Here is a 22,853-nt window from a genome sequence, read left to right as displayed (position 1 = left end):
CATTGGCACATGCAAACCACGCACAAAAGAATTTTAGAACTTTTTCCATGGAGGGGGTGTTGGGAGCATAGAATGGGCATTTCTGCATTAATCAGTTAGCATATCTACATTATTGTACACTTAGGGGCCCTTTTACAAAGGCCCATAGGCACCTACGCATGTCCAACACATGTCAAATTGGCACTACCGTCCAGTTACCGCGTGCCCCGAGTGGTAATTCCATTTTTGGCTTGTGCCCAAAACACGTGGTAGAAAATATTTTCTATTTTCTACCACAGGGCGCTTACCTGGTGGCAAATGGCAGTTGGTGTGCGCTGGACGCTTACCACCCGATTAGCGTGTGAAATCTTATCACTAAGTTAATGGGTGGCATTAAGGTCTCAGGCTGAAAATGGATGCGTGCTGGTTTTCATTTTGCAATTGAACAACAACAGCGAAGATGACACACAAAAAAAATGTAAGAAGAAAAAAAGAAAAGAGAGAAAGAAAAAAAGACGAAAAAAACAAAAAATGTGAAAAAACAAGACGACACTTCAAATAAAAAAATTGTGTTAAAAAAATTGTAGAATTTTATTGAAAGGTGATATGACTCGACACAGCTGTGTTTCAGCCCAACTGGCCTGCATCAAGAGTCTTTACACCATATATGTATTTTCTTGTCTTTTTGAACTTTAATATATAGAATGTTCTGGAAAACAGAACTTTATTTGAGCAACGGAGTCTTAATCCAGACTCTGTAAGTACCGACTTCGAACGGTCTCTGTATAGAACTACTAAACTCAATAGATACGGAGCTACAGTCATATCACCTTTCAATAAAATTCTACGATTTTTTAAACACAATTTTTTTTATTTGAAGTGTCATCTTGTTTTTTCACTTTTTTTTTCGTCTTTTTTTCTTTCTCTTTTTTCTTCTTTTTTTCTTACATTTTTTTGTGTGTCATCTTCGCAGTTGTTCAATTGTTTGATTTTTTGCGAGGATCAGTTTCTTCTGTTTTGTTGGATAGTGGTTTTCATTTTGCTGCACATCCATTTTCCAGCACATTAAAAAAATCCCTTTTTTCCAGGCGCGCTCAGGAAGTGGACCAGTGCGTGTCCAAAACACGCGCTTACACTAGTGCAGGCCACTTTTGGGCGCGCCTTAGTAAAAGGGTCCCTTAGTGCAGGATTAGCACGAGAGCTCTTACCACTTACAAAATGGGCGGTGGTTAAAGCTTATGGGCTAAGTTTTGTTAATGGCCATGCGCTAATGACAACATTAGTACATGGCCATTAATTTGAAAAATAGAAAATCGGCCATTTTGCAGCTGAAGGAAAAACCTGCATAAGGGCAGATGAAGTCCAGCTTTTCCTGCAGCTTAGTAAAAGGACCCCTAAGTGAAAATAAGCTGACCGCTCTACTTCTGCTCATCTACTCTCTTCATCAAGTCAGGCTCAGACAGATAAACCAATTTTTTTGCTATCTTTCCTGCAAAAGTGGTCCATGAGTGATCAGTAGTTAAGCAGAATGTTTAAACCTGAGCTTCTCAATTGTACTCTCTAAGGGCCCCAGACAGGTCTAGTTTTTAGAATAACTAAAACACAGGAATCAACCCACACCTTGGACCAAGTATGTGCAGATATATCTGATATCTAACCATTGTGAATTTCCTGAAAAAAGGGGTCCACTTGTGACCAACCAGGCCCTAGAGTGGCCACAAGCCTTTACCAAGCACCACTCCTCCTCCCACAAACCCTCACACCAAAGAAAGAAAACCGATGCCTGCGATATACAGTATGAATTTGTTGTTTCCTAGAATGTGATTTGAAAAGTGCACTAGAGATTAGGGATCATGTGCTGCTTTTATCCAAGAGAACACAAGTTGATATTGGAATCAGAAACATGAAGCTACATTACAGGATATCAGCTGTGGAAAATAGGCCTTACTCAGTCCTGACAGACAAGACATGTAATGCCTCTGATTATCATTACAAAGAAAAACACACATCACAGATAAGCATCTGTGCTTTAAAATCTCTTTAAATATCTGCAGTAATTCCAATTAAAAGCGTATGCATACATATATTTATATGTATATATACATACAGAGACACATATGCATATACATATATATAAAAATATATATATGCACTCAAGTGGTATTTATATGGCTTTTTGTACAATACAGCTTTAGTGAAAATATTACATCTGAAAATAATTCAAGTACAAATGTACAAAATCTGTAAACTTATACAGAATTTTTAATTTATAATACACTTATTACAATCTATAGGTACAATAAAACACAACGTTCTTCAGTTCATAATTTGATTTTTGGCTATCGTACAGTGGTTTAAATTCTGGAGGGCTCCTCTTCATCATCACTGTAACCAGATTTAAAACAGACCTAGGAAATTAGATGGAATAAGTGTAGTTAGCTCTTTGATATTTTTGCAACATATATGCTTTTGAAATTGATGAGGTTTTCCTAGCCAAATGGTCAACATTTGCAACACTAAATCAAAAACTGCGAGTGTATTTAAGGATACTGTTACTGTATAAGTCAATCTGCACAAATCCTTAAAACTTTCTATATTGTATACTTTTCTGTTTATTGGGAGGAAAAGCCTCACGTGTTGTGATACACCTCCACTCTTTGCAGATATACTGTCACATATATGCAGGGTGTTTCACTAGCATCATTGGCATAAAAACCTCCCTGCTATTGTTGCTCAATTCAATATCAAGGTAATGCTAAAGTCTAATGTTGATATACATCTAATTAGACCATGAGAAAGTTGTCAGAGATGAGTGTGTGTGAGGAAGATAGTGAATACAGAGGTTAGAAATGTGGTAATGGGGAGCAGTTAAAAGTGAATAGGAAGATGGGAAATGTGAGAGCTAGGGAATGAGAGGAGAGTTGATAAGTAGATGAAAAGTGCAAGAAGGCGAAATTTGAGTGGATAGAGGCAGAAAAGAGAAAAACAGAGATAGCTTTAAGAGAAAGATTGATATATCAGAGACAGGTGTAGTGAGGGAATGTAACAAGACAGAAGGAGAGAGGAAAAATTACAAATGGACAGCGGTCACTGGAAACAGAATTTACAGAAGATAGGAAAGCAGAAAAGAGAAACTGGGACCAATGTGATGGAAAAATAAAATGCCCAGGCGCACAACGGTAGAAAGAAGTGTTTTATTTTGAATGTATTAACTGGAATATGTTAGCTTTGGGAAATGTGCATTGCAGATGTTTATGTATCGTGTTCAGTACAAAAGGAAATTCAACTGTTTTTGTTTCTCCACTGTGGCATGATATGCTGAGCTTAACTTCTTGGGGTTCCTAGTTCAATTTTTGTCTTCATATTTCTATTTCCAATTTTGGATCCCTTGTTCTGTATTTGGTGAGGGTTTGTCTGTGCTTTGTGTATGACTGAGGTGTGATATTTGTTTGCATATAGTTTCTGTGTTAAAATCTATAGCAGTCCCACTTGTTCTATTTTACTTGTATAGATGTTTTGGTGTTTTAGGGCCCAGTGTAATCTTCACTCCAGCTGCTCTGGCTGCCAACACTGAACAGCTGCTAAAGAGAATCTACTTCCTGTTTCATGTGTGATAAGTATTTGTTCTCTACTTTCAACTCCTGTGAGGTGCTGGTGGCTAGAGTGGAGTGAGCAAAGAAAGGAGCTCCCTTCTCTGCAGTGCATTTAGTGGTGCTGGGGAGATAGGAGAAGGGGGGCTGATGAGACCAGTCTGCAACTGGGAATGAGTAAAGGGGGCTGGTGCCAGGTCAAACTGCTTGTCCTGCTGAGCTCACTAGAGAGAACGCTAGTGAGCTCAGCCGGACAAGCAGTTTGACGTTGCTGTCTACTTTTTGAGCAGTGTTCTTCAATAGGGCGTCCTTCCCCTGACGAAGCGTGCAATTGGCGAAACGGACCATTGGGGAGGCCCGATTATGTAGCTGCTATAAGATAAGTGATTATATCTGCTTTCATGTCCTGAGAGGATTTATTTAGCACGTTTTGTATGAATATGACTATAAAAACAAATATTGATTAACATCTAGGGAGGTTGTGGGTTAAGGACCAGTGATTAAAATATGGGGATGGTGCATATTTGCATTTTCGCATGAGTAATCCCATTAACCTGGTTTAATGTCACCAGTCTGAGGTCCTTTTTTCCCCTCCTTTATTTTTTCCATTGTCATGCATTTTGCTTGATTTCACCCGCTATTTTTTGTTGTATTACCATAAGTGAAGCGTGTTTTTCCCCTTTTTGATTGTTACAGAAAACAAGTATACAAATACATTTATTTTTTATGTTTAAAGAAAAATAATGTGAGCTTTGAAAATGTGCATGTCTTGTATTTTGTTCTGTACTGAAGGAAATGCATCTCTGTTTCTCTGGGATGTCACTGCTCACAGTCTGATTTATTTTGTTTTCATTTTATTTTTGTTTCTACATTATGTTTCTCGTTTGTAATCTCATATTTCTTTGTTAAGTGATGGCCTGTGTTTTCCTTGTGCAACAGGGATAAGAGATTCAATTGATATATAGATTCTGTATAGGAATCTGTAGCATCGTTTCTAACTGGAAAAGAACTCTTCACCCTTATGCTTAATAAAAGACCCACAAACCCGATCCCTGAAGGTGTGCTGATGTTCTACATTTGAAATGCTAACTTTTTGTAGGTAGGGTTTGTGAAGTTTCAGCTCTTAACTTGGTGCCAGTATGGTATGGTAAGCTTCTGAAGGTCTATTTGCCGGGTTTTGATGTTAAGTGCACAGACTAGCACAAGTGCTGGAGGGATTTGTGCATTCTGCACACATTAACATGCGTGCAATTCCAGTGCTAATTGCTCCTAGTGCCGGTGTTAGGTTTTGAGCATTTGGGCCTAAGTTGTTCCAGGAACTTAGGCAGACATTGGGTCTTGGGGGGGCTTGAGCACAAAGTGGGGAGGGAAGAAAAACATGTTCCACCATGCTGCTGCTCTTGCCCCCCCCCTACCCACCCCACATACCTAAGCTGGTGGGGGTCCCTAAACTCTGCTAGTGGAAGCACTCCTCTACCCACAGGCTACAGGCTTCCTGAGTGGCAGCCACGGTCACTATACCACACATCTCCCCTCCCCCAGCACATGCTCGGTTTCCATACAAACTAGCATGGGGAGGAGGCCTGGTGTGGTGGCAGTGAGGCCACAGGTGGAGGAGTGCTTCCACTAGCAGGGTTTGGGGACCCATGCCAGCCAGGGTCCATACCCAAAGTTTGGGGGCCCAGGCCCCTAAGGCCCTTCTGTGGCTATGCCCCTGAGCTGTCTTGGCAAGGAACTCAAAAAATATAGAGCAGGCTACACCAAATGCTGATGCCTGAACCTTACTAGGCCGTATTTCAGCTACAGAAGGTATAATCAAACACCTCATAACAACTGCACGCATTCTTGCAATTTTCAGTTTGAAAACTCTTCTCTAAGAGAACTAAATAAAAGTAGGCCCCAGTTATTTACCCCTTAATTCCACCATAAGGAAGACACATTTGTGTAGGATTTTTGTTTCTGTTTTATTGTCATGTTTTATTGTAATGATGTATGCTTTGTTGCACTAAACCCAGAAATGCAGATGGTATGGAGTATAAATATTTTAAATAAAAAAAACAAAACACTGGCATCCACTGAATAATTAATATTTGCTTTCTTATACAGTGACTATAGACACTGGACTCTGCAGCCTTCATATACAGGTCAGGATCTCAGGACATTCATTATCAACATATATATATATATACACACAATGTCTGAATTTATTTAACATTGGAAACTGTTGTTTATTTTAGTGATCTTCAAAAACCAAACCTGCTTGAGGGTTATAAGTACCACTGTTAGAACAATCTCTGATATCTCTACCCCACAGACAGTACCAATACAATGAATCCACAAAGGGGATAATCTTACCCCTCTTCGGAAAAGTCTATGGAAGAAGCCCCTCTTTGGTCTAAGGTTACGTTCGCTCATATCGAGATCTGGTGACAGACTGCCATCTGTTTCGTAAACATTTATGTCTTTAAAACAGTCAGTTTCTATCATCTACATCCAAGAAAAAAAAAAGATGAACAAAAAAAACATTTAAATGAGAAGAAAAAATTTTTTTTTTTAATTTTACAAGCTGCCATGCTAGAAAGTTTCTCTTTGGTCAATGAATGGATTGAAATGAGGCAATAGCCCAGATATAGTCTCATTAAATGGAAACGAGTTTATGTTTATATGGCTGACACTGGATAACACTTCCTTCCCCCTAACAGGGCTGGCTCTAGTCCAGTGATTCTGAACTCAGTCCTGGGTTTTCAGGATATCCACAATAAATATACATGAGACAGATTTGCATACAGCAGAGGTAGTGCATGCAAATGTATTTGATGCATATTCTGGGCCGCTGAGAGGTGGGGGTAGGGAGGGCAAAATTCCCTGGGCCTGGCCTCGACAAGCTTCTTCCTGCCTGCCTGCTTCTTCCGGGTCTGTCCTCTCCTGTTCCTACGTGCCACCCAGGACCCGGATGATTGCATTACATGATATCACGTTAATGCAATCAACTGGGTCCCGACTCCATGCACGAGAGGACAGACAAAGAAGGTTGGATGAAAACAGCAGACGGGATGATGTCAAAAAGTTGAAGCTAATTAGGTTAGTCTCTCTTTCACCTTCCCCGTGCAGCAGTCATCCTACAACAAAGCAAACAAACCTATGAGCTGCTGCATCCATGTTGTGGTTCTTTAATGCTTGGTAGCATTTTTATTTGATTGCACTTATATTTTCAAATATACCAGCTTGTGCAGGAGGCAGGGGCGGTGATGTGTGATTTGGGGCGGTCTGGTATTGCCCCAGGCCTGGCTGTGTCTCTTGGCGGCCCTGTGCATATCCTGAATGCCTGGCTGGCTGGGTGTGTCCCGAGGACTGAGTTGAGAACCCCTGCTCCAAACTAACTGGCGCCCTTGTATGAAAACTAAAATTGGCACCCTCCCTTGTTAAGTGGTGGCTGTTCTGGGATAACATCCTATCTTTTGTGGTGGTGGTGATAGTGACAGTATCTCTCTTCTCTCTTTCCTTCTATGTAGCATCCCATTCTCTCTTCTTCCAGCCTCTTTCTAGCACCATTATTCCCTCCAACCCCTTCCCTATATATGGTGACACAGAGGAGGTAGAGAAGGAAAGAAGGAAGCTAGCATGGTGATGCCTCCCTCTTGTATGGCACTATGGACTAGATATGGCGCCAAAAAAGTCGGCACTGAAAAAATAGCTATTCTATAAGCTGGGCTTATAGTGCTTAAGCCCAGGAATTGTGCCTAAACTGAAAGGTGGTGCAAATATATGCGCCTACATTAGACATGTACCCCATTATTCTATAAAAACCCATGCTAATTTTAGGAACGCCCCATTCCACCCAAGACCCTCCCATTTCCACATCCCCTTTTTCAAATCAAATGTAAATTTGAAGCACTGATCCGGCACATAACATTCAATTAACTTTAATTAGTGCCAATAATTGCTTGTTAAAAAGCCAATTATTGGCACTAATTAGCTTTTTATTTAATTAAATTGCACACACCCAAATTTGTGTGCACAATTTTTGGTGACTTTTACAGAATTAGGGGGTATATCTGGCCGCACAAGTCAATTTCAAAAGTCAGCTGCCCCAGCAAGCCAAACTGCTTTTATTTTTTCTTTTATATTTTATTTTAGAATCACAAGTAAATAGTTGCAGTACTTGAAAAGTGAAAACCCTCCTCTTTCAAAGGGGAAAAAGACCATATTCTACCATGTTTTATGTCTCCATTATATCAGGGGTTCTCAATCTCAACCCAATCCTTGGGACACTCCCAGCAAGTTGGCTTTTCAAGATATCCACAATGAATATGCATGAGATAAATTTGCATGTACTACATCCAGTGTATATATTCTTTGTGGATATCCATAAAACCCACCTGGCTAGGTGTGTCCCAGGACTGGGTTGATAATCCCTGCATTACATGAACATTCCCATAATCTGAACTTCTCAACTCTGGCTCTTGAAGGCAACGAAGTTTGTTTTTTTGGGGCAAGTTCTGCAAATTAGCTTTCCTCTTCCGCCATCCACATGCCAAGAAATCTGATCACTAGTCATTGAAAACTAAACTTATTCACCATGGAATCTGCACCAATATTCACCAAAACCAGGCCAAACATTTTTAAAATATCCTCTTTCTGAATCCAATACCTCATGCTGCCAGGGGATGGAGACACAGCCTGTAACAAACTTGGAATAGAAATTGTCATCTGTAGGATCCAGATTTACTCCTTTCACTGTAGAAAATTGTTCAATATCCAAAACGTCCTTACAGTATACCGCACGTGGCTGCAAACAGGAGACAAGTATATTCAGTAACTAGCACAAAAAAAAAATGCCTTGAGTGTGCTGTGCTCCTGCCTCCTCTTTGTCAGTCTTGTTATTCGCTTGAGACCTTCCTCTTTCAGTCTAACAGTTTGTGTGGCATGCAAAATCATTTATTGTACCTTATATTTTGGGGTACAGTGCCATCAGTACAGAAGCGAAACTGGTGCTGGGCAGACTTCTACAGTCTACGCCCGGATCGTGACTGAATAGATAGGGATGGGCTTAAGTGTAAATTTTAAGGGGCTTCGACGTTAGCTTCAGAACTTTTAGTACAAGAAGAGTGCTGGGCAAACTTATACGGTCTGTGCCCTGAGAATGGCAAGGACAAATCAAACTTGGGTGTATATATATATATATATATATATATATATATATATATATATATATATATATATATATATATATAGTATCGCATATCAAGTAAAATGAGTTTATCTTGTTGGGCAGACTGGACAGAATGTATAGGTCTTTATCTGCAGTCACTTACTATGTTACTATCTAATGCTTTCAGGACTGTTTACAAGAACAAATATCTATTAGAGTAGGAGGTAAAATCCCTTCTTTCCTCAGCAACTCCTAAAACTGAGAGATTTCTTTTTACCAGAGACTTTAGCCAGGGCAGCAATTTCAGGCAGGATTCCTAACCTACAAGTACCCTAACTTATGGGGTCCACAATTTTTGAAACTTCAGAATGACAGATGTTGCACAAACAGAGGTAAATCAGACACTGAAATGTTATATTGATTTTTCAGGAGTCTCCATCTCTGATGCAGCGAAATGAAACATGTTATCATGCCAGATACTGGTCCTCCTGTGATTTGAAAGTTTGAAAGCATACTACTTCCAGATAAGTGAGTTTTTCATATTCTTACAGCAGGATTGTTTTGAAATAATATTGACAAAATAAATCTATCATGAATATTTGGTACTAGTACTGGTTGTATTACCTTGGTATCCAGTCTCTGATGATCTGATTTATATCCACTGGAAATTGGTCATTTGAGGTTATTATATTTGTCTTTACAAGATGGGCATAAAATAGGCCCCTTTGTGGACTTTTCATATAGAAGCTCTGTAATATTAGCCCCTTTAGGTGAAGATGCCCTGTCTGATTATTCCTAGAGAGTTCTAAATCTGAGGGCCTACACTAATACACTGCATCTGTCTATTTACATGCTCTACTCTTTTACCACTATCACCTTTTGGCTTATTTTAACAATTCTTGGTAGCCATCCAGTTTGAGTGCCTTATTCTTGGTGAGTTACAATAACTGAATATAAACTATCATCAAAAACCATACAAAAATTAACACAGCAATCATTGACTCATAGTATATAAACTCCCCCACAATTCATTAAAAGAGTACACTCACTTTTTTTGTGAAAAGATGGAAGTCAAGACAAAGGTTCAAAGAAAGATCATTTCAAGAAACTGAGCCCACAATTTAAAGTGCTCTGGCATGCGTCTCCAGCAGTCAGTTGCTAGAACAGCACGTAACATAACAGTCATAAGTAATATACTGAAAAGCGGTCAGTATCTCCTGTTGTATCACATGCACAAATAAAAGGATGCATGTGATCAGAAAATTAAACTGCACTTGCTGAAGAAAGCACAAAATTCACGGCTTCAAAATCCTGAAGAGGCCCAGGACACTTACATCAGGGACAAAAGGTGGATCCAACATGTTTGCTTCCAGTCTCTTGAAGTTGATGCTTCTGAAAATAGGATGCTGCTTGACTGCAGTGGCTCCATCTCCTGTGCAGCCCAGTCGCTCCTTTGGGTCCTTGGCCAGGAGCTGTGTATGAACCAGAAAAACAACACACTTTCAGGTTTCTCAGTTATTCTTAGAAAGTGTTTTTGTTTTTTAATTGCTGAAGTGAATTTCAACCCCAAATACACAAAATATATCCATTTGCATTTTTTTTGGAGACGTGAAATACATTTCGCTCAATTTAATGATCAGGAACCCCAGTTTACAACAATTCCAATATCACAGTGACTGCCACAGAATGTATACATCTTGCCATGGAATTGTAGCTACCATCTCCGCTTCCAAATTTGGCATTCTTCCTTCCCTGCCACTGCTATTTTGCTCTCTTGACCACTGCAGCTGCCATCCATTTTCTTTTCCCCACTGCCACTCCCCCTGCCTAGCTACCTTGCTCCAGTTTACTAATTCACAGCCATATACACTCCGGCCACACAGCTCCACTCTAACTGGATCACAAACATTCTCAGTACTCAGGGGTCCTTTTACAAAGCCACAGTAAAAAGTGGCCTGCGGTAGTGTGGGCACGTTTTTTGGGTGCGCACTGGACTACTTTTTACCACAGCCGTAAAAAAAAGGCCATTTTTTAACAGGCTGAGAAATGAGCATCCACAAAAATTAAAACTAATGCGTGCCTATTTACAGCCTGAGCCCTTACCGCCAGCAACTGACTTAGCGGTAAGGGCTCACATGCTACCTGCTCGGTGGCCATGTTGCCAATTACCGCCGGGAACACTCCCCGCAGTAGAAAATAGAAAAATATTTTCTACTGCGGGATTCGGCGCATGCCAAACTTGGAATTACTGCTGGGCACACGCACTATCCTGTAGTAGTGCCGATTTGGCACACACTACCCACGCGTTAGCCCTCCCGCAGCTTTGTAAAAGAGCCCCTCAGTGACCAGAGATGGGGGGGGGGGGTCATTACTTTTTAAAAGTACTTAAGTAAAAAGTAAAAGTACTGGCTTCAAAAGTAGAGAAGGAGAAGTAGAAGTCTTATAAAAAAATACTCAAGTAAAAGTGAAAAAGTACAGCTCTTAAAACTATTTTTTTTTACTACAAAGTAAGAAGTATTCTTAACAAGCTGGACCACAGAATCTAGTATGTTTACAGTGGACCTGCATTCCGTAAACAGCTCAGAGACTTCCTTTTAAGGACAGGGGGGAGAAATCACTGGACATGGAGGGGAGGGCAGGGAAGAGAGGAGAATTGCTAGATATGGATGGATGGAGGGACCAGGAGAGGAGATTTGCTAGATATGGATGGATGGATGGAGAGGCCAGGGGAGAGAGGAGATTTGCTAGATATGGATGGAGGAGAGGGCAGGGGAGAGAGGAGAGTTGCTGGACATGGATGGATGAGGGGAGGGCAGGGGAGAGAGGAGAGTTGCTGGGCATGGATGGATGGAGGGGAAAGAAGACAGGAAGGCGATGCACATGGAACATGGATGGAGGGGAGGGAAGAGAGGAGGCTGCCACTGCAGGCAGTGGGTGAGCAGCACTACTACCTCCTGACTGCACGTGGAAGTCTCTGGAAAATTCGCTCAGCTGTATGTGGAAGTCCCCACACGCATGCACCAGTAGTCAGGTGAACTCTGATGCTACTGGCCCATGCGTGTGTCAGACAGTGTGAGCCTACATCAGCCCAGGCAGAGAGGGCTTAGTTCCGGGGAGGCTTTCCCTGCAGACTTGCAGAGCTGTGCCAGCCCATCTCTGTCAAGGAGCTGCACCAAGTCCTGCAGCCCTGGCAGCTTGAGATAAAAAAGCAGCATTAATAGAGGAGGTATGGGCAACTTGATCAAGCTGCAGGAGCAGGAGTTCGCTGAACACAACGTGCACTTGTGATGACTTCAGCGCATAGATACCACCTCCTCCAAGTTCTCCTCGCTTTAATCAGTGCAGCCACACTAAAGGCCAGATGATCAAAAGTCCCGCGCTGTTCCAAACAGCGCTCTAAAAATAGTGCTGGAACAGCATGGGGCGTTATTAGACCTATGATCAGAGATAATGACATGCAAATTTAAGTACGCAATTATCTCTGATCATGGGGTAGAAGTGAGGGAGAATTGTGCCTGAGCATGCGCTCAGCACAATCCTCCCAAGCTTGTTTGACAGGTCTGGGCTGTCAAAATCCCAGACCTCTCAAACACAGGGGCTGGAGGTACATGGGACCATCAGACCCCAACTACCCCTGCCCCGAGCAAGGCAAAACGGGGGTTGGAGGTCTGGCAGACATCCGGTCCCCCCGACAACCGCCCCCCCCCCAGGTTCAAGAAGGGCTGGAGATCTGGTGGGTCTCCAGTCCCCCTAACTCCCTCAGCATTTCTAAAAGGTCCCTGGTGGCCCAGTAGGTGACCAACCCCCCCCCAGGGGGCTGGAGGTCCGCTGGACTTCTGGTCCCCCCGACACCCCCTGCCAGGTTCAAGGAGGGCTGGAGATCCGATGGGTCTCCAGCCCCCCCTAACTCCCCTCAGCATTTCTAAAAGGTCCCTGGTGGCCCAGTGGGCAACCAACCCCCCCCCTCCCAACAACAGGGGGTCTGGAGGTCCACCGGACCTCCAGTCCCCCCAACACAGTTCAGGGAGGGCTGGAGGTCCAGTGGGTCTCCAGCCTCCCCTAACCCCTAGCATTAACAAGGGGTCCAGTGTCAACCCCCCTACCCCCACCACCCCCTACCTTGAGGAGGAAGGTAGCTTGCCTCCCTCCTATTCCTTCGATACCGCCTGCAAAATGGCTGTGCTCAGCCCTGCCCAGTGTATCCCAGTTTTCTCCCTTATATGGTGTGAAACCCCGCCCAGTGCATCCATTTGCAGGCGTCGTCGAAGGAAGAGGAGGGAGGCAGGCTACCTCCCTCTTCCAACTCAATGTCACGGTGGTGACTGTTTCCTTGTCTGTGCTCACCTCGCCCTCTGGTGGCCTGAACCGGTGGCTGCTATGAACTGTCACATGTTCCAGACTTCAGCCCAGCCCGGTCCAGATCTTCCAGGCTGCCAGACTTGCTTTTCTTGTTTGTGCCTGAACAGCACCCGTAGCTGCCTTGTGATTCCTGCAGCTAAACTTCAGCTGCTGATGGGCTTTATTAGCCACCTGGAAACTTCTGTGTTTGCCTTTGCATCGTCTAAGGTCCTGGTATGTGGGTGTGCTCTGTGCACTTCTGCCTAGTCCAGTTCTAGTCTGAGTTTTTTGCCTGGTTCTAGTTTGTTTGTGTGTAGTTAGCTTTGGTTTTATTGCTTAGTGCCTAGTCTTGTTTCTGGTCTGCATTTCCTTGTCTTATGTCTGTGTTCCTTTTTAGTGGCTGCTTGGCAGCTTTCAGTCCTGACTCTCACCTGTCTGTGTTTCTGTCTTAAGTGGCTGCCTGGCAGCTTTTAGTCCTGACTCTGTTGTGTGTTTCCTGTTGGTATCCAGTTCCTGCCCTGTCCTGTAAGTCCTGCCGGCCGCCTGCACCCAGGGGCTCAACTCCTGGTGAACGGCGGTGAAGCACAGGTGAAGTCTAGCTGTTCCTGCTCTTCCTGTCCCAGCTTGTTTGCCTCTGCTGCAACTCCAGTCTGGGGTTCCAGTCCTGTTCTGGTATGGGGGTGGTTTTGCCTGCCACTGCCGCTCCATGGCAGTAGTTCAAGGGCTCACAAACCCTGTGCTTCCGTGAGAAGCCGTGACACTCAAGGTAGGGGGATTGACACTGGACCATTTTATGGATCATTTAAGTTTTGAGCGAGACCTTTTTTTTTATAATGAATAAGGCACAAAAAGGTTTCCTAAATGACCAGATCACTACTGGAGGGAATCAGGGATGACCTTCCCTTACGCCCCCTGTGGTCACTGACCCACCTCCCACCCCCCCCCCCCAAAACAGTGATTAAAAACATTACTTGCCAGTTTCAGATGTTATACTCAGGTCCATTACAGCTGCATGCAGGTCCCTGGAGTAGTCTAGTGGTGGGTGGAGCGCACTGCAGACAGGTGGACCCAGGCCCCTACCTCTTCCTGCCTGTTAGACTTGTGGTGGAAACTGTGAGTCCTCCAAAACTCACCAGAAACCCACTGTACCCACATATAGGCAACCCCTTCACTCATAAGGGCTATTGTAGTGGTTTACAGTTGGAAGTAGTAGGTTTTTTTTTGGGGGGGGGGGGGGGGCTCAGCAGACAAGATAAGGGAGCAATGGTCAAATGTATATCCGGGAGCATTTATTTGGAGTCCACTGCAGTGTCCTCTAGTGTGCCTCATTGCTCTCCTGGGATGTCTGGGGGTCCAGTCTAGTAAAAATGCTGGCCCCTCCTACATCCCAACGGCTTGATTTTCTACATTTTTCATTTGGACCTTTTTTTTTTTTTTTTTCGAAAATGGTCCAAAAAACCCCCAAAATGTACAAAACCTAATTCAAAATGGTATTTTTGAAAAAAGCAAAAACAAAAGATAGACATTTTTCTTGACCTTCTTTCCTATTCGGATTTTGGATGTTTTGTGCAAAACGTCCAAAGTTGGACTTAGACATCAAATCAAAAATGTCCCTCCACATAACTTTGTAAGTCTATGTGCTTTGAAAATAAGCACCAATATGTGCAAAAAAAAAAAAATTCAATGCTAATCAATTATCAGTCATTCAGTCTGTAATCCTCAATAGATACCACTGAAATTTGAACAGGAACAAAAAACTGCAAGTCATCAGCATAGATTCTGTACTGGACACCAAGTTCACCTAATATTTGACAAATATGATCAAGATAGAGATTTGAATAAAACATTTGACACTTCAAGATAAGGAGTTTGTGCATTACAAGAATGATTAATTGTTGTCAAGTCAAAACCAACTCCTGGTGACCTTACAGATTGACTTTATCTTCCACCTTAATTTTCTCTTAACCAACCCACCATTTTTTCCATACTCCTTTTCAAGGAATCCTTCTCCTCCCCCCTTCTCCTGCCTCTCCTCTACTAAAATATAAATATTCTTCCCAACAACCATAAGAATTGAAAGACGAAGAGACTGGAGAGAACTCCCTTTGATGCAATGAGGCAAAATTGAGCACATAAGAGAGGTGATAGAACTCTTTTTCATTATTTAGATAAACTCTTTAAAACTTTGGACTGTACTGAATGGACAGTGCATGTCTTTATCTGTGGACATATGTTACTATATTTGAAGAAAGGAATGAAGTTGGAGATTTTAATTTTGAAAAAAATATATTTTTTTGAAAAAATAAAAATAATTGAACTGATGATGATTGAAGGTGGAACTTACCCATTGCTTCTGAAAGCTTAAGTGGGTTAATACCTTTGATGGTCCAATGTAAATCATATAAATCAGGATGATGGGAGGAATATTTATGTTTTATGAGTATTTTTCCCCATCTGCATTGAATCTGTCAAGTGAGGTGCTTTCAGGTAGAAAGAAACAGACCCAACAGAGAAAAAAAAAATGCTAATTTTGTTTTTACAGTTGCTCTGAAGATGTAAATGTGTGTGTTGTCTATGCGTGCACCTGTGTATTTTATAAAATATCAACAAATATATCCCGTAAAGACTACGGAGGTCTTTTACTAAGGCACACTAGTATTTTTAGCATGCGCTATATTTAGGGCACACTAAACGTATGTTGAAATTCCTTCTAAAGTGCTGTCTACAAGCTTAGCTTCATAGCTGCCATTTTCTGCACAGATCAGTTGTGTACCTGAAAACAGCACAATTCAGAATGAGAGAAAAACTTGCATGAAAACTGACTAGTACTTTCTGGGACAGCAAAGCTTGTGTTCTTTGCATTACTTGGCATGCCCTGGTCTTCCCAGCAGCAGAGAATATCACTACTCTATGTCATTCAGGAGAAACATACACACATGGAAGAGATTCACATTCAGGCAGATGTGAGGATCATTTCTGGATTGCTAAGATCAACACTGCTCCAAATGGCTCTCAGGAGGCCGCCCACACTGAACTCACTAATGTTTCTGCAGGAAAAATAACCTGCCCTAATACCACCACTGAGGGAAGGCCCACGACACAAGTCCACTGTGATTCAAGTAATGTGGCTGCCTTGATAGTTCATTTAAAGGTAATAAATAGAAATAAAACAACAGAAGGGAAAATGGACTAACAATAAATGTTTTGACAAGCTTTTGAAGCCAAAAGCTTTTTCTTCAGGTCTGGCATGATATATGACCTTCAGAAGCTTGCCAAAACATTTATTAAGTTAGTCCAATAAAAAAAGTATCTCTTCCCTTCTGTTTTATTTCTGTTTACTACTATGATTCATGATCTTAAAAATGCCTTACTTATTTGCTCCAACCCTTATTGGAACATGCATTTTATCCTATAAACAGAACCCAGATCCATGTCTCATGGGTAGAGATCATCACCTACACTAAATATCATGTACAGAAACTTGATACTGGACAGAAGTAAGAAAATTTGTAGCTTGTGGGGAACTTGGAAAACTTTTAATCATACAAGGACAGGTCAGGGGAGATGTGAATGCCTGCTGTTCCAGACCTGGAATATGAGGAATCCAAATTGTGACTATGGCCAGTGGCCATCTTAATATGACTACTGCTCACTTGGTCAACAGATATCCTAAGTGACTCACTTCTGATGGCATCTCAACCATTCACACAGCCTTATGTAAAGCACTGGAAAAGATTCAATCTCTTGATACTGACTATAATCTACTGCTTTTGCCAGCCATAAAATGAAAAGTATGCTACAGGATGTCAAATATGGTGTTGAAACATTTTCCAGCAAAACAGAAACATATGTCAAAAAGCTATAAAAATAATTTCCAAACCTCTATCTTCACCCACCATCCTACAGATTGAGTTTGCCTCCTCTGAGAACTTCTCTGAATATTCTTCTTGGTCCTCCCTCACCCTTCGGTCTACCTCTTCCCGCTTGACCTTCTCCTTCCGTTTCCTGAATGGTGACTGGCCCTGGATCATTTCGTAGATTAGACATCCCAGCCCCCACCAATCAGGGCTATAAGTATAGTTTTCATTGTTTATGACTTCTGGAGCTACAAAAAATTGGAAAAAGAAAAAACAGAAAAGAAAAAAGATTCATGGGAGTGCAATATATAAACATTTCTGTTTTGGTGTCTAATTTAAAAAATATTGTATCCTGGGTGCCAGAGGCACTAAAGGGTTTTTCCCAGAAGTGAGTTTGTGACTTTTGAGGAAAATGGTTAGTAAATCAGATTATCAAGGTACTATGTTAACGTTTGAAGTCATTAGAAAGAAGGAAGAGGAGTAAGAGCTGGTAGGAAGATGAGGAAATGGAAAGAAGATATAGTAAAGAAGGGAAGAAACAGCAGGGAATTTAGTACAGGGAACTGGGAAGGTTTTCACAATAAGACAAAGGTAAACTACTAACTGCAATTGTATTAAATCAGTCAGATGTACAGTAAATCAGACAAAATAATTTCATTGCAACAAAGGGTTGTTTGTTACTTTACCTGAAGAATACTGTTGTGGACTATCTCGTGATTGTTCAGGATCAATATGTTTATACCCTACTTGGTCATGGAGGGACAATGACTGCAAGTGTAATTCATTAAGGGGTCCTTTTACTAAGGCGCACTGACAAATGGCCTGCGGTAGTGTAGACAAGTGTTTTGGGCGCACACAGAATTATTTTTCAGCGCACCTACAAAAATATGCCTTTTTTAAAAATTTTTGCAAAAAATGGACGTGCAGCAAAATGAAAATTGCCGCATGTCTATTTTGGGTCTAAGACTTTACCACAAGTGACCTAGCGGTAAGGTGTCATGCAGTAACCGGGTGGTAATGGTCTACACATGTCAAATGCCACTTGACGTGCGTAGCTGCCACGTGCCAGAAAATAAAAAATATTTTTTGGGCATGTGTAGCGGACGTGCGCCAAAAATTAAATTATCACAAGGGCCACATGGTAACTCCAATTTGGCATGCATTGGGCATGCATAGGCGCCTACGTGGATTAGTACAAGGGCCCCTAACTTCATTTAAGAAAATCGTGAGTAGACCACAAAAAGATTGCAGAAGTCTAAAATAATATAATAACACCGTTATTATGTAACAAGAGTGTAGGGTTTTGAACACAGAGCCCAACTTGGCCAAGTTTCGCCAAATGACTGCTTCAGGGGCTAAAATAACCAGATCAGTATGAAAACAGGCATGCACCAGATTTGGCTCGCCTTTCCCTCTCACTCAAGTCGTCGTTGACACAAGTGTTTGAGAGGGAAAGACTACAACTGAGCTAGATCTATTGCATGCCTGTTTTCATACTGATCTGGTTATTTTAGCCCCTGAAGCAGCCATTTAGCAAAACTTGGCCAAGTTGGGCTCTGTGTTCAAAACCCTCTACTCTTGTTGAATAATAAAGGTGTTTTTGTATTATTTTGGACCTCTGCAGTCTTTTTGTGGTCTGCTCACCATTTCCTTTGGTCTGGATTTTGCAGACTGCCTGCCCATTTGTGTTTTTTGGGATAGGAGTAGCAGCCCAGTGGTTAGTGCAGTGGACTTTGATCCTGGGGAACTGGGTTCAATTTCCATTGTAGCTCCTTGTGACACTTGGCAAGTCATTTAACCCTCCATTGCCCAGGTACAAATAAGTACATGTATATACTATGTAAACCGCTTTGAATGTAGTAGCAAAAACCATAAAAAGGCGGTATATCAAGTCCCATTTCCCTTCCCTCCCTTTCCCATTCATTAAGTTTATGAATTCTGAGATGGCTGGTCTATTGTATATTTGTTTGTTGATTACATTTAGCTGTACTTTATCTATTATATGATATGCATTTTGTATTTTTATGATGTTTGCTCTGTAATCAACTTTGTGATTCATAATATATAAGGCAGAATATTAAATCTAAGAAATAAACTACTCCAGCCTGAGAGAACAATAGATCTCCAATTCAACAGTGGTTCTGTGCTCGTCAGAGAAATGAAACCTCATGCACACTTTGTATTAAAGTAAAAAAAAAACAAACTACTGCACAGGGACATGGGTACATGCAGGAATCATTTCAATGCACGGTGTCTTTGCATCCTGTATGGTTAACACCCCTTATACTCATTAGCTTACTGGTGCTATTAAAGATCAAAAGGCTGAATAAAAAAAACCCTAGTTCTAGGCTCCGAGTTTGATGAACATTGGCCTCTCCTGGCTGTTTCTAAGGGATTAGTGGGTAGATATTTGATGACAACAATGGACTCCTGTTCCTTTCAGTTTGTTGTTGATAAATGGAATCAAGATTTCAGAGACTATTCAGCAGAAGCTTTAATAAGTAGCTTACGGACCGGATCTGCATTATTGAAAGTGTGCAATTGCAGTAACTTCATTACAAATTTCTTCTTTTTTGAGAAGAGTGCTTATTTCCTTAAACGCTAGACTGAAGAAGTGAGTTTTCAATAGACTTCGGAATAACAAATAGTCATCGGTGCATTTGGTTTTAGGTAAGGAGTTCCAAATTTTAGTGCCTTGATATGAAAAGTTAGCAGTATGGATGTTTTGTAGGTTACTTTCTTACAATTCGGGAAATATAAGGTAATATATTCTCTAGATGATTAAGAGGCATTACATGAAGGTAATTCAATTAGATTGTTCATGTATATTGGGGAACTATACAAAATTTTGTGAATGAAGGTACATAGCTTGAATGATATTATATCTTTTATTGGCAGCCAATGCAAATCATACAGAAGCAGGATTGCTTTGGTGAAGCGTGGTAGTCTGAATATGAGACAAGTTTGTAGTTTTTTGAGGAGATCCCCTTTAAGTCCTGCATAAATAGAGTTGCAGTAATCAAATTTTTTTAGGACTAGAGATTGAACTAGGGTACAGAAGACTGATTTTGTGACGAATGGTCTTAGCGTCTTCAATTTCCATAATGAATTGAAGACACTTGAGACCACTTTGGAAATTTGGTTATCTAGAGTGAAAAACTGGTCAATTGTGACTCCTAAGATTTTCATAGTTGAGTCAAGGGGATATGTGATGCTCTTATTGGGTATTCTTCGGTATGGGCCATTTTGAGATAGCATTGAAGTTATGATTGAGTGCAAATAGCTTATGAGTAAATTAGGGGCTGAACTGAGAAAGTAACTAGGGCAGTTATCAAATAGGCATTGTGATTTAGTGTATTTGTGAAGAGTGCATTTGACTTGATCAGTTGTAAGTGGATGAAAGGCTGACCAGATTCTGTCTGCTTGGGAGCACAGTGGTGAAGGATCATGTAGATTAAGAAAATGATCTATTGATGTTATGGACTTATGAATTCTTGTCTGATTTTAGTTATTTTCTGCTCAAAATATGATGCCAATTTATCAGCTGCTGGAGTGGGTTTGTTTGTAGTAATTACAAGTTGAGTATTCAATAGCTTATTTACTAGTGTGTAAAGTTTTCATAGATTATCTGGGGGGGGGGGGGGTTTCGCCCATGTTTTGAATAGTAAGTGGTTTTTGCTTTGATAATCATGCTCTTGTATGATTTTAGGAGTTTTTAAAAAAATTAGTCCATTGTTCATTGGATTTGTTTTTGATCCAAATTCTTTCTTGTCTTCTGCATTTACATTTCATAATTGGTGCAAGTTCGTCTAGAACAGTTTTGCAAGTGTCGTTCCATATTGGCTGAAATTAGTAGATGGATTAGAGGAAAGTAAGTTACCAAGTTGTTTGCTTGACCAAAATTTTGAGGGGTCAGTTTTACATCTGGCTTTGTAGGTATGTGATGTGTTAGTAGGCTTAGATAAATGGGTGGATTCTTTCCAGTTTAGCTTGAAAGAAAAGCTGCTATGATCTGACCAAGGTATTGGGGACCATTGTGGTTCAGATATTTGAAAGCTAATATGGTCTGTAAATTTGGTTGCTAATAAATCTAGCTTGATCTCATTAGGTTTCCCTTACCCTTGGTCTTACCCCTCTCTTTTTTTCAAACCATGCATCTTTTTCAAACCATGCATTTTTAACACATTAAATGTTCTATTGTTTCATGCTAGATATAAAAGGTTTTGATTTCTTTTGACCTCCCCCCCCCCCTTTTATGCATTATATATATTTTTGCGTTAGATATAAAGATTTGGATTTCTTTTGACCTATTTCCCCCCCTTTTATGCATTACTAGCCGGTGAGCCTGTTAAAACGGGTTAGTATGGTTTTTTTCCAAGGCCCCCTCCCCTCGCCGCTGCAGGGTCCCCCCCCCCCGGAGTCGCCGCCGCTGCCACCCGGCCCGGGCCCTCTCTTCGCTATTGAACTTACGTCGCCAAAACGCAGCACGCAGATCAGCAGAGCTCCCGTCGGCCTTCCTTCTCTGCCTGTGTCCCGCCCTCATGTGACGTAATGTCAGCAAAGGCGGGACACAGGCAGGGAAGGAAGGCCGACGGGAGCTCAGCTGATCTGCCTGCTGCGTGTCGGCGATGTAAGTTCAATACCGAAGAGACTGCTCGGGCCGGGTGGAGGGGGGCGGTGGCGACTCCGGGTGGGGGGAGCGGTAGCGGCAACCTCGGGGGGGGGGGGGAGAGCTGTAGCGACGTCAGCGGTTCCCTCCCTCTCTTTCGTGCAGTTTCCCTCTCTGTCCCGCCCCCGTCATCACGTATTGACGCGGGGGCGGGACAGAGAGGGAAGTCTCTACTGCGCATTTGCGGGTGAGTACGGTCACTCGCCATTTATTTGTTTGATATATTTATGTATCATTTTTTATTTATCTCTTATTTTTTCATTCATTCATTTTTTCATTATTTTTTTTATTTTTCATTGATTTTCGATATGCTTTTGTATATTTATCTACACTTCATTTGGAGTTGTTTTGAAATCCCTATCTATACTATTTAAGTTCCATATGTGACAAAATTAGTTGGGTTCTTCTTAATGTTCTTATGTATGTAGAATGTATATGTGGTAGGTTGGTGTTTTTGCATCCCGCATTTTACATGTGATATCCATGTATGTGTGGCATTGTGTTTCCTGTATTCTATTTCTATCCTTTTCACATACATAATTTATGTAACTACATCCATTCTTTGGATATGATGTACTACATCCATTCTTTGGATATGATGTACTGATTTATTCATACATTTGTTCTAGATATCTCTGTTAGCAGACATTTGACTGTGAATCAACTGCTTTACAAGTTATTTTGCATCAAAGATCAATAGGTATGTTCCTTGCAATACATTGCCATATTTTAGTTTATTATTCATCATTTTTAAGTAATCTATATTTTATTTTGGGTACAAAATGTTTATGTTTATATGTTTTTATATATACGTTTTTATGAGATGTATGCACACATTTTTTTCATTTGTTTCTATTTATGGTTATTATTGTGTTTATTTTATAGACCCCTGACGCAGGCCTTTACGGCCGAAACACGTTACGTATCGGGTTGTTTTTATTGATTTGAATAAAGACTTTGTTTGGGAAGACACCAACTGTGAGAGGACTCTTTTTTGGATCCACTGTTTGTGTGTTTGTCTTTGCTTCTCCTGTGGAGAGATCACCTTCTGTGGGTGTTTGCTTCACCGAGATTTATTTCAATTCCTCTGCATCATCACCCTTTAAAACTATTTCCAGTACAGGCAGATCTCTTACATCTTCTTCCTTAAAGACCGAAGCAAAGAATTCATTTAGTTTCTCTGCTATGGCCTTGTCCTCCCTGAGCGCCCCTTTGTGATCTAACGGTCCCATGGATTCCTTCGCAGGCTTTCTGCTTCTGATGTACCT

The 22,853-nt window shown here is 41.3% G+C and overlaps 1 protein-coding gene across 2 annotated transcripts in view; it reads right to left on the bottom strand.

Annotated features, from left to right (window-relative positions):
• Window positions 1-2,223: 2,223 nt before the first annotated feature.
• Window positions 2,224-22,853, bottom strand: part of GRK4 (G protein-coupled receptor kinase 4) — a 324,643-nt gene continuing 304,013 nt past the window's right edge. Inside the window, exons 12-16 of one of the 2 annotated variants that reach the window (XM_030191135.1) lie at window positions 16,956-17,164; window positions 10,056-10,193; window positions 8,221-8,358; window positions 5,925-6,056; window positions 2,224-2,387 (exon numbers count right to left, since the gene is read on the bottom strand). In XM_030191135.1, coding sequence (XP_030046995.1) covers window positions 2,334-2,387; window positions 5,925-6,056; window positions 8,221-8,358; window positions 10,056-10,193; window positions 16,956-17,164 — 671 coding nt within the window. In that variant the 3' untranslated portion in view covers window positions 2,224-2,333. Of the gene's footprint in view, window positions 2,388-5,924; window positions 6,057-8,220; window positions 8,359-10,055; window positions 10,194-16,939; window positions 17,165-22,853 lie in introns of those variants that run through there. The other variant, XM_030191137.1, reaches the window with a different exon arrangement.

Source organism: Microcaecilia unicolor, chromosome 2 (assembly GCF_901765095.1).
Source record: "Microcaecilia unicolor chromosome 2, aMicUni1.1, whole genome shotgun sequence".
Classification (NCBI taxonomy): domain Eukaryota; kingdom Metazoa; phylum Chordata; class Amphibia; order Gymnophiona; family Siphonopidae; genus Microcaecilia; species Microcaecilia unicolor.
The sequence above is the reverse complement of the archived record's forward strand: the minus strand, read 5'-3'. Positions and strand labels throughout refer to the sequence as shown.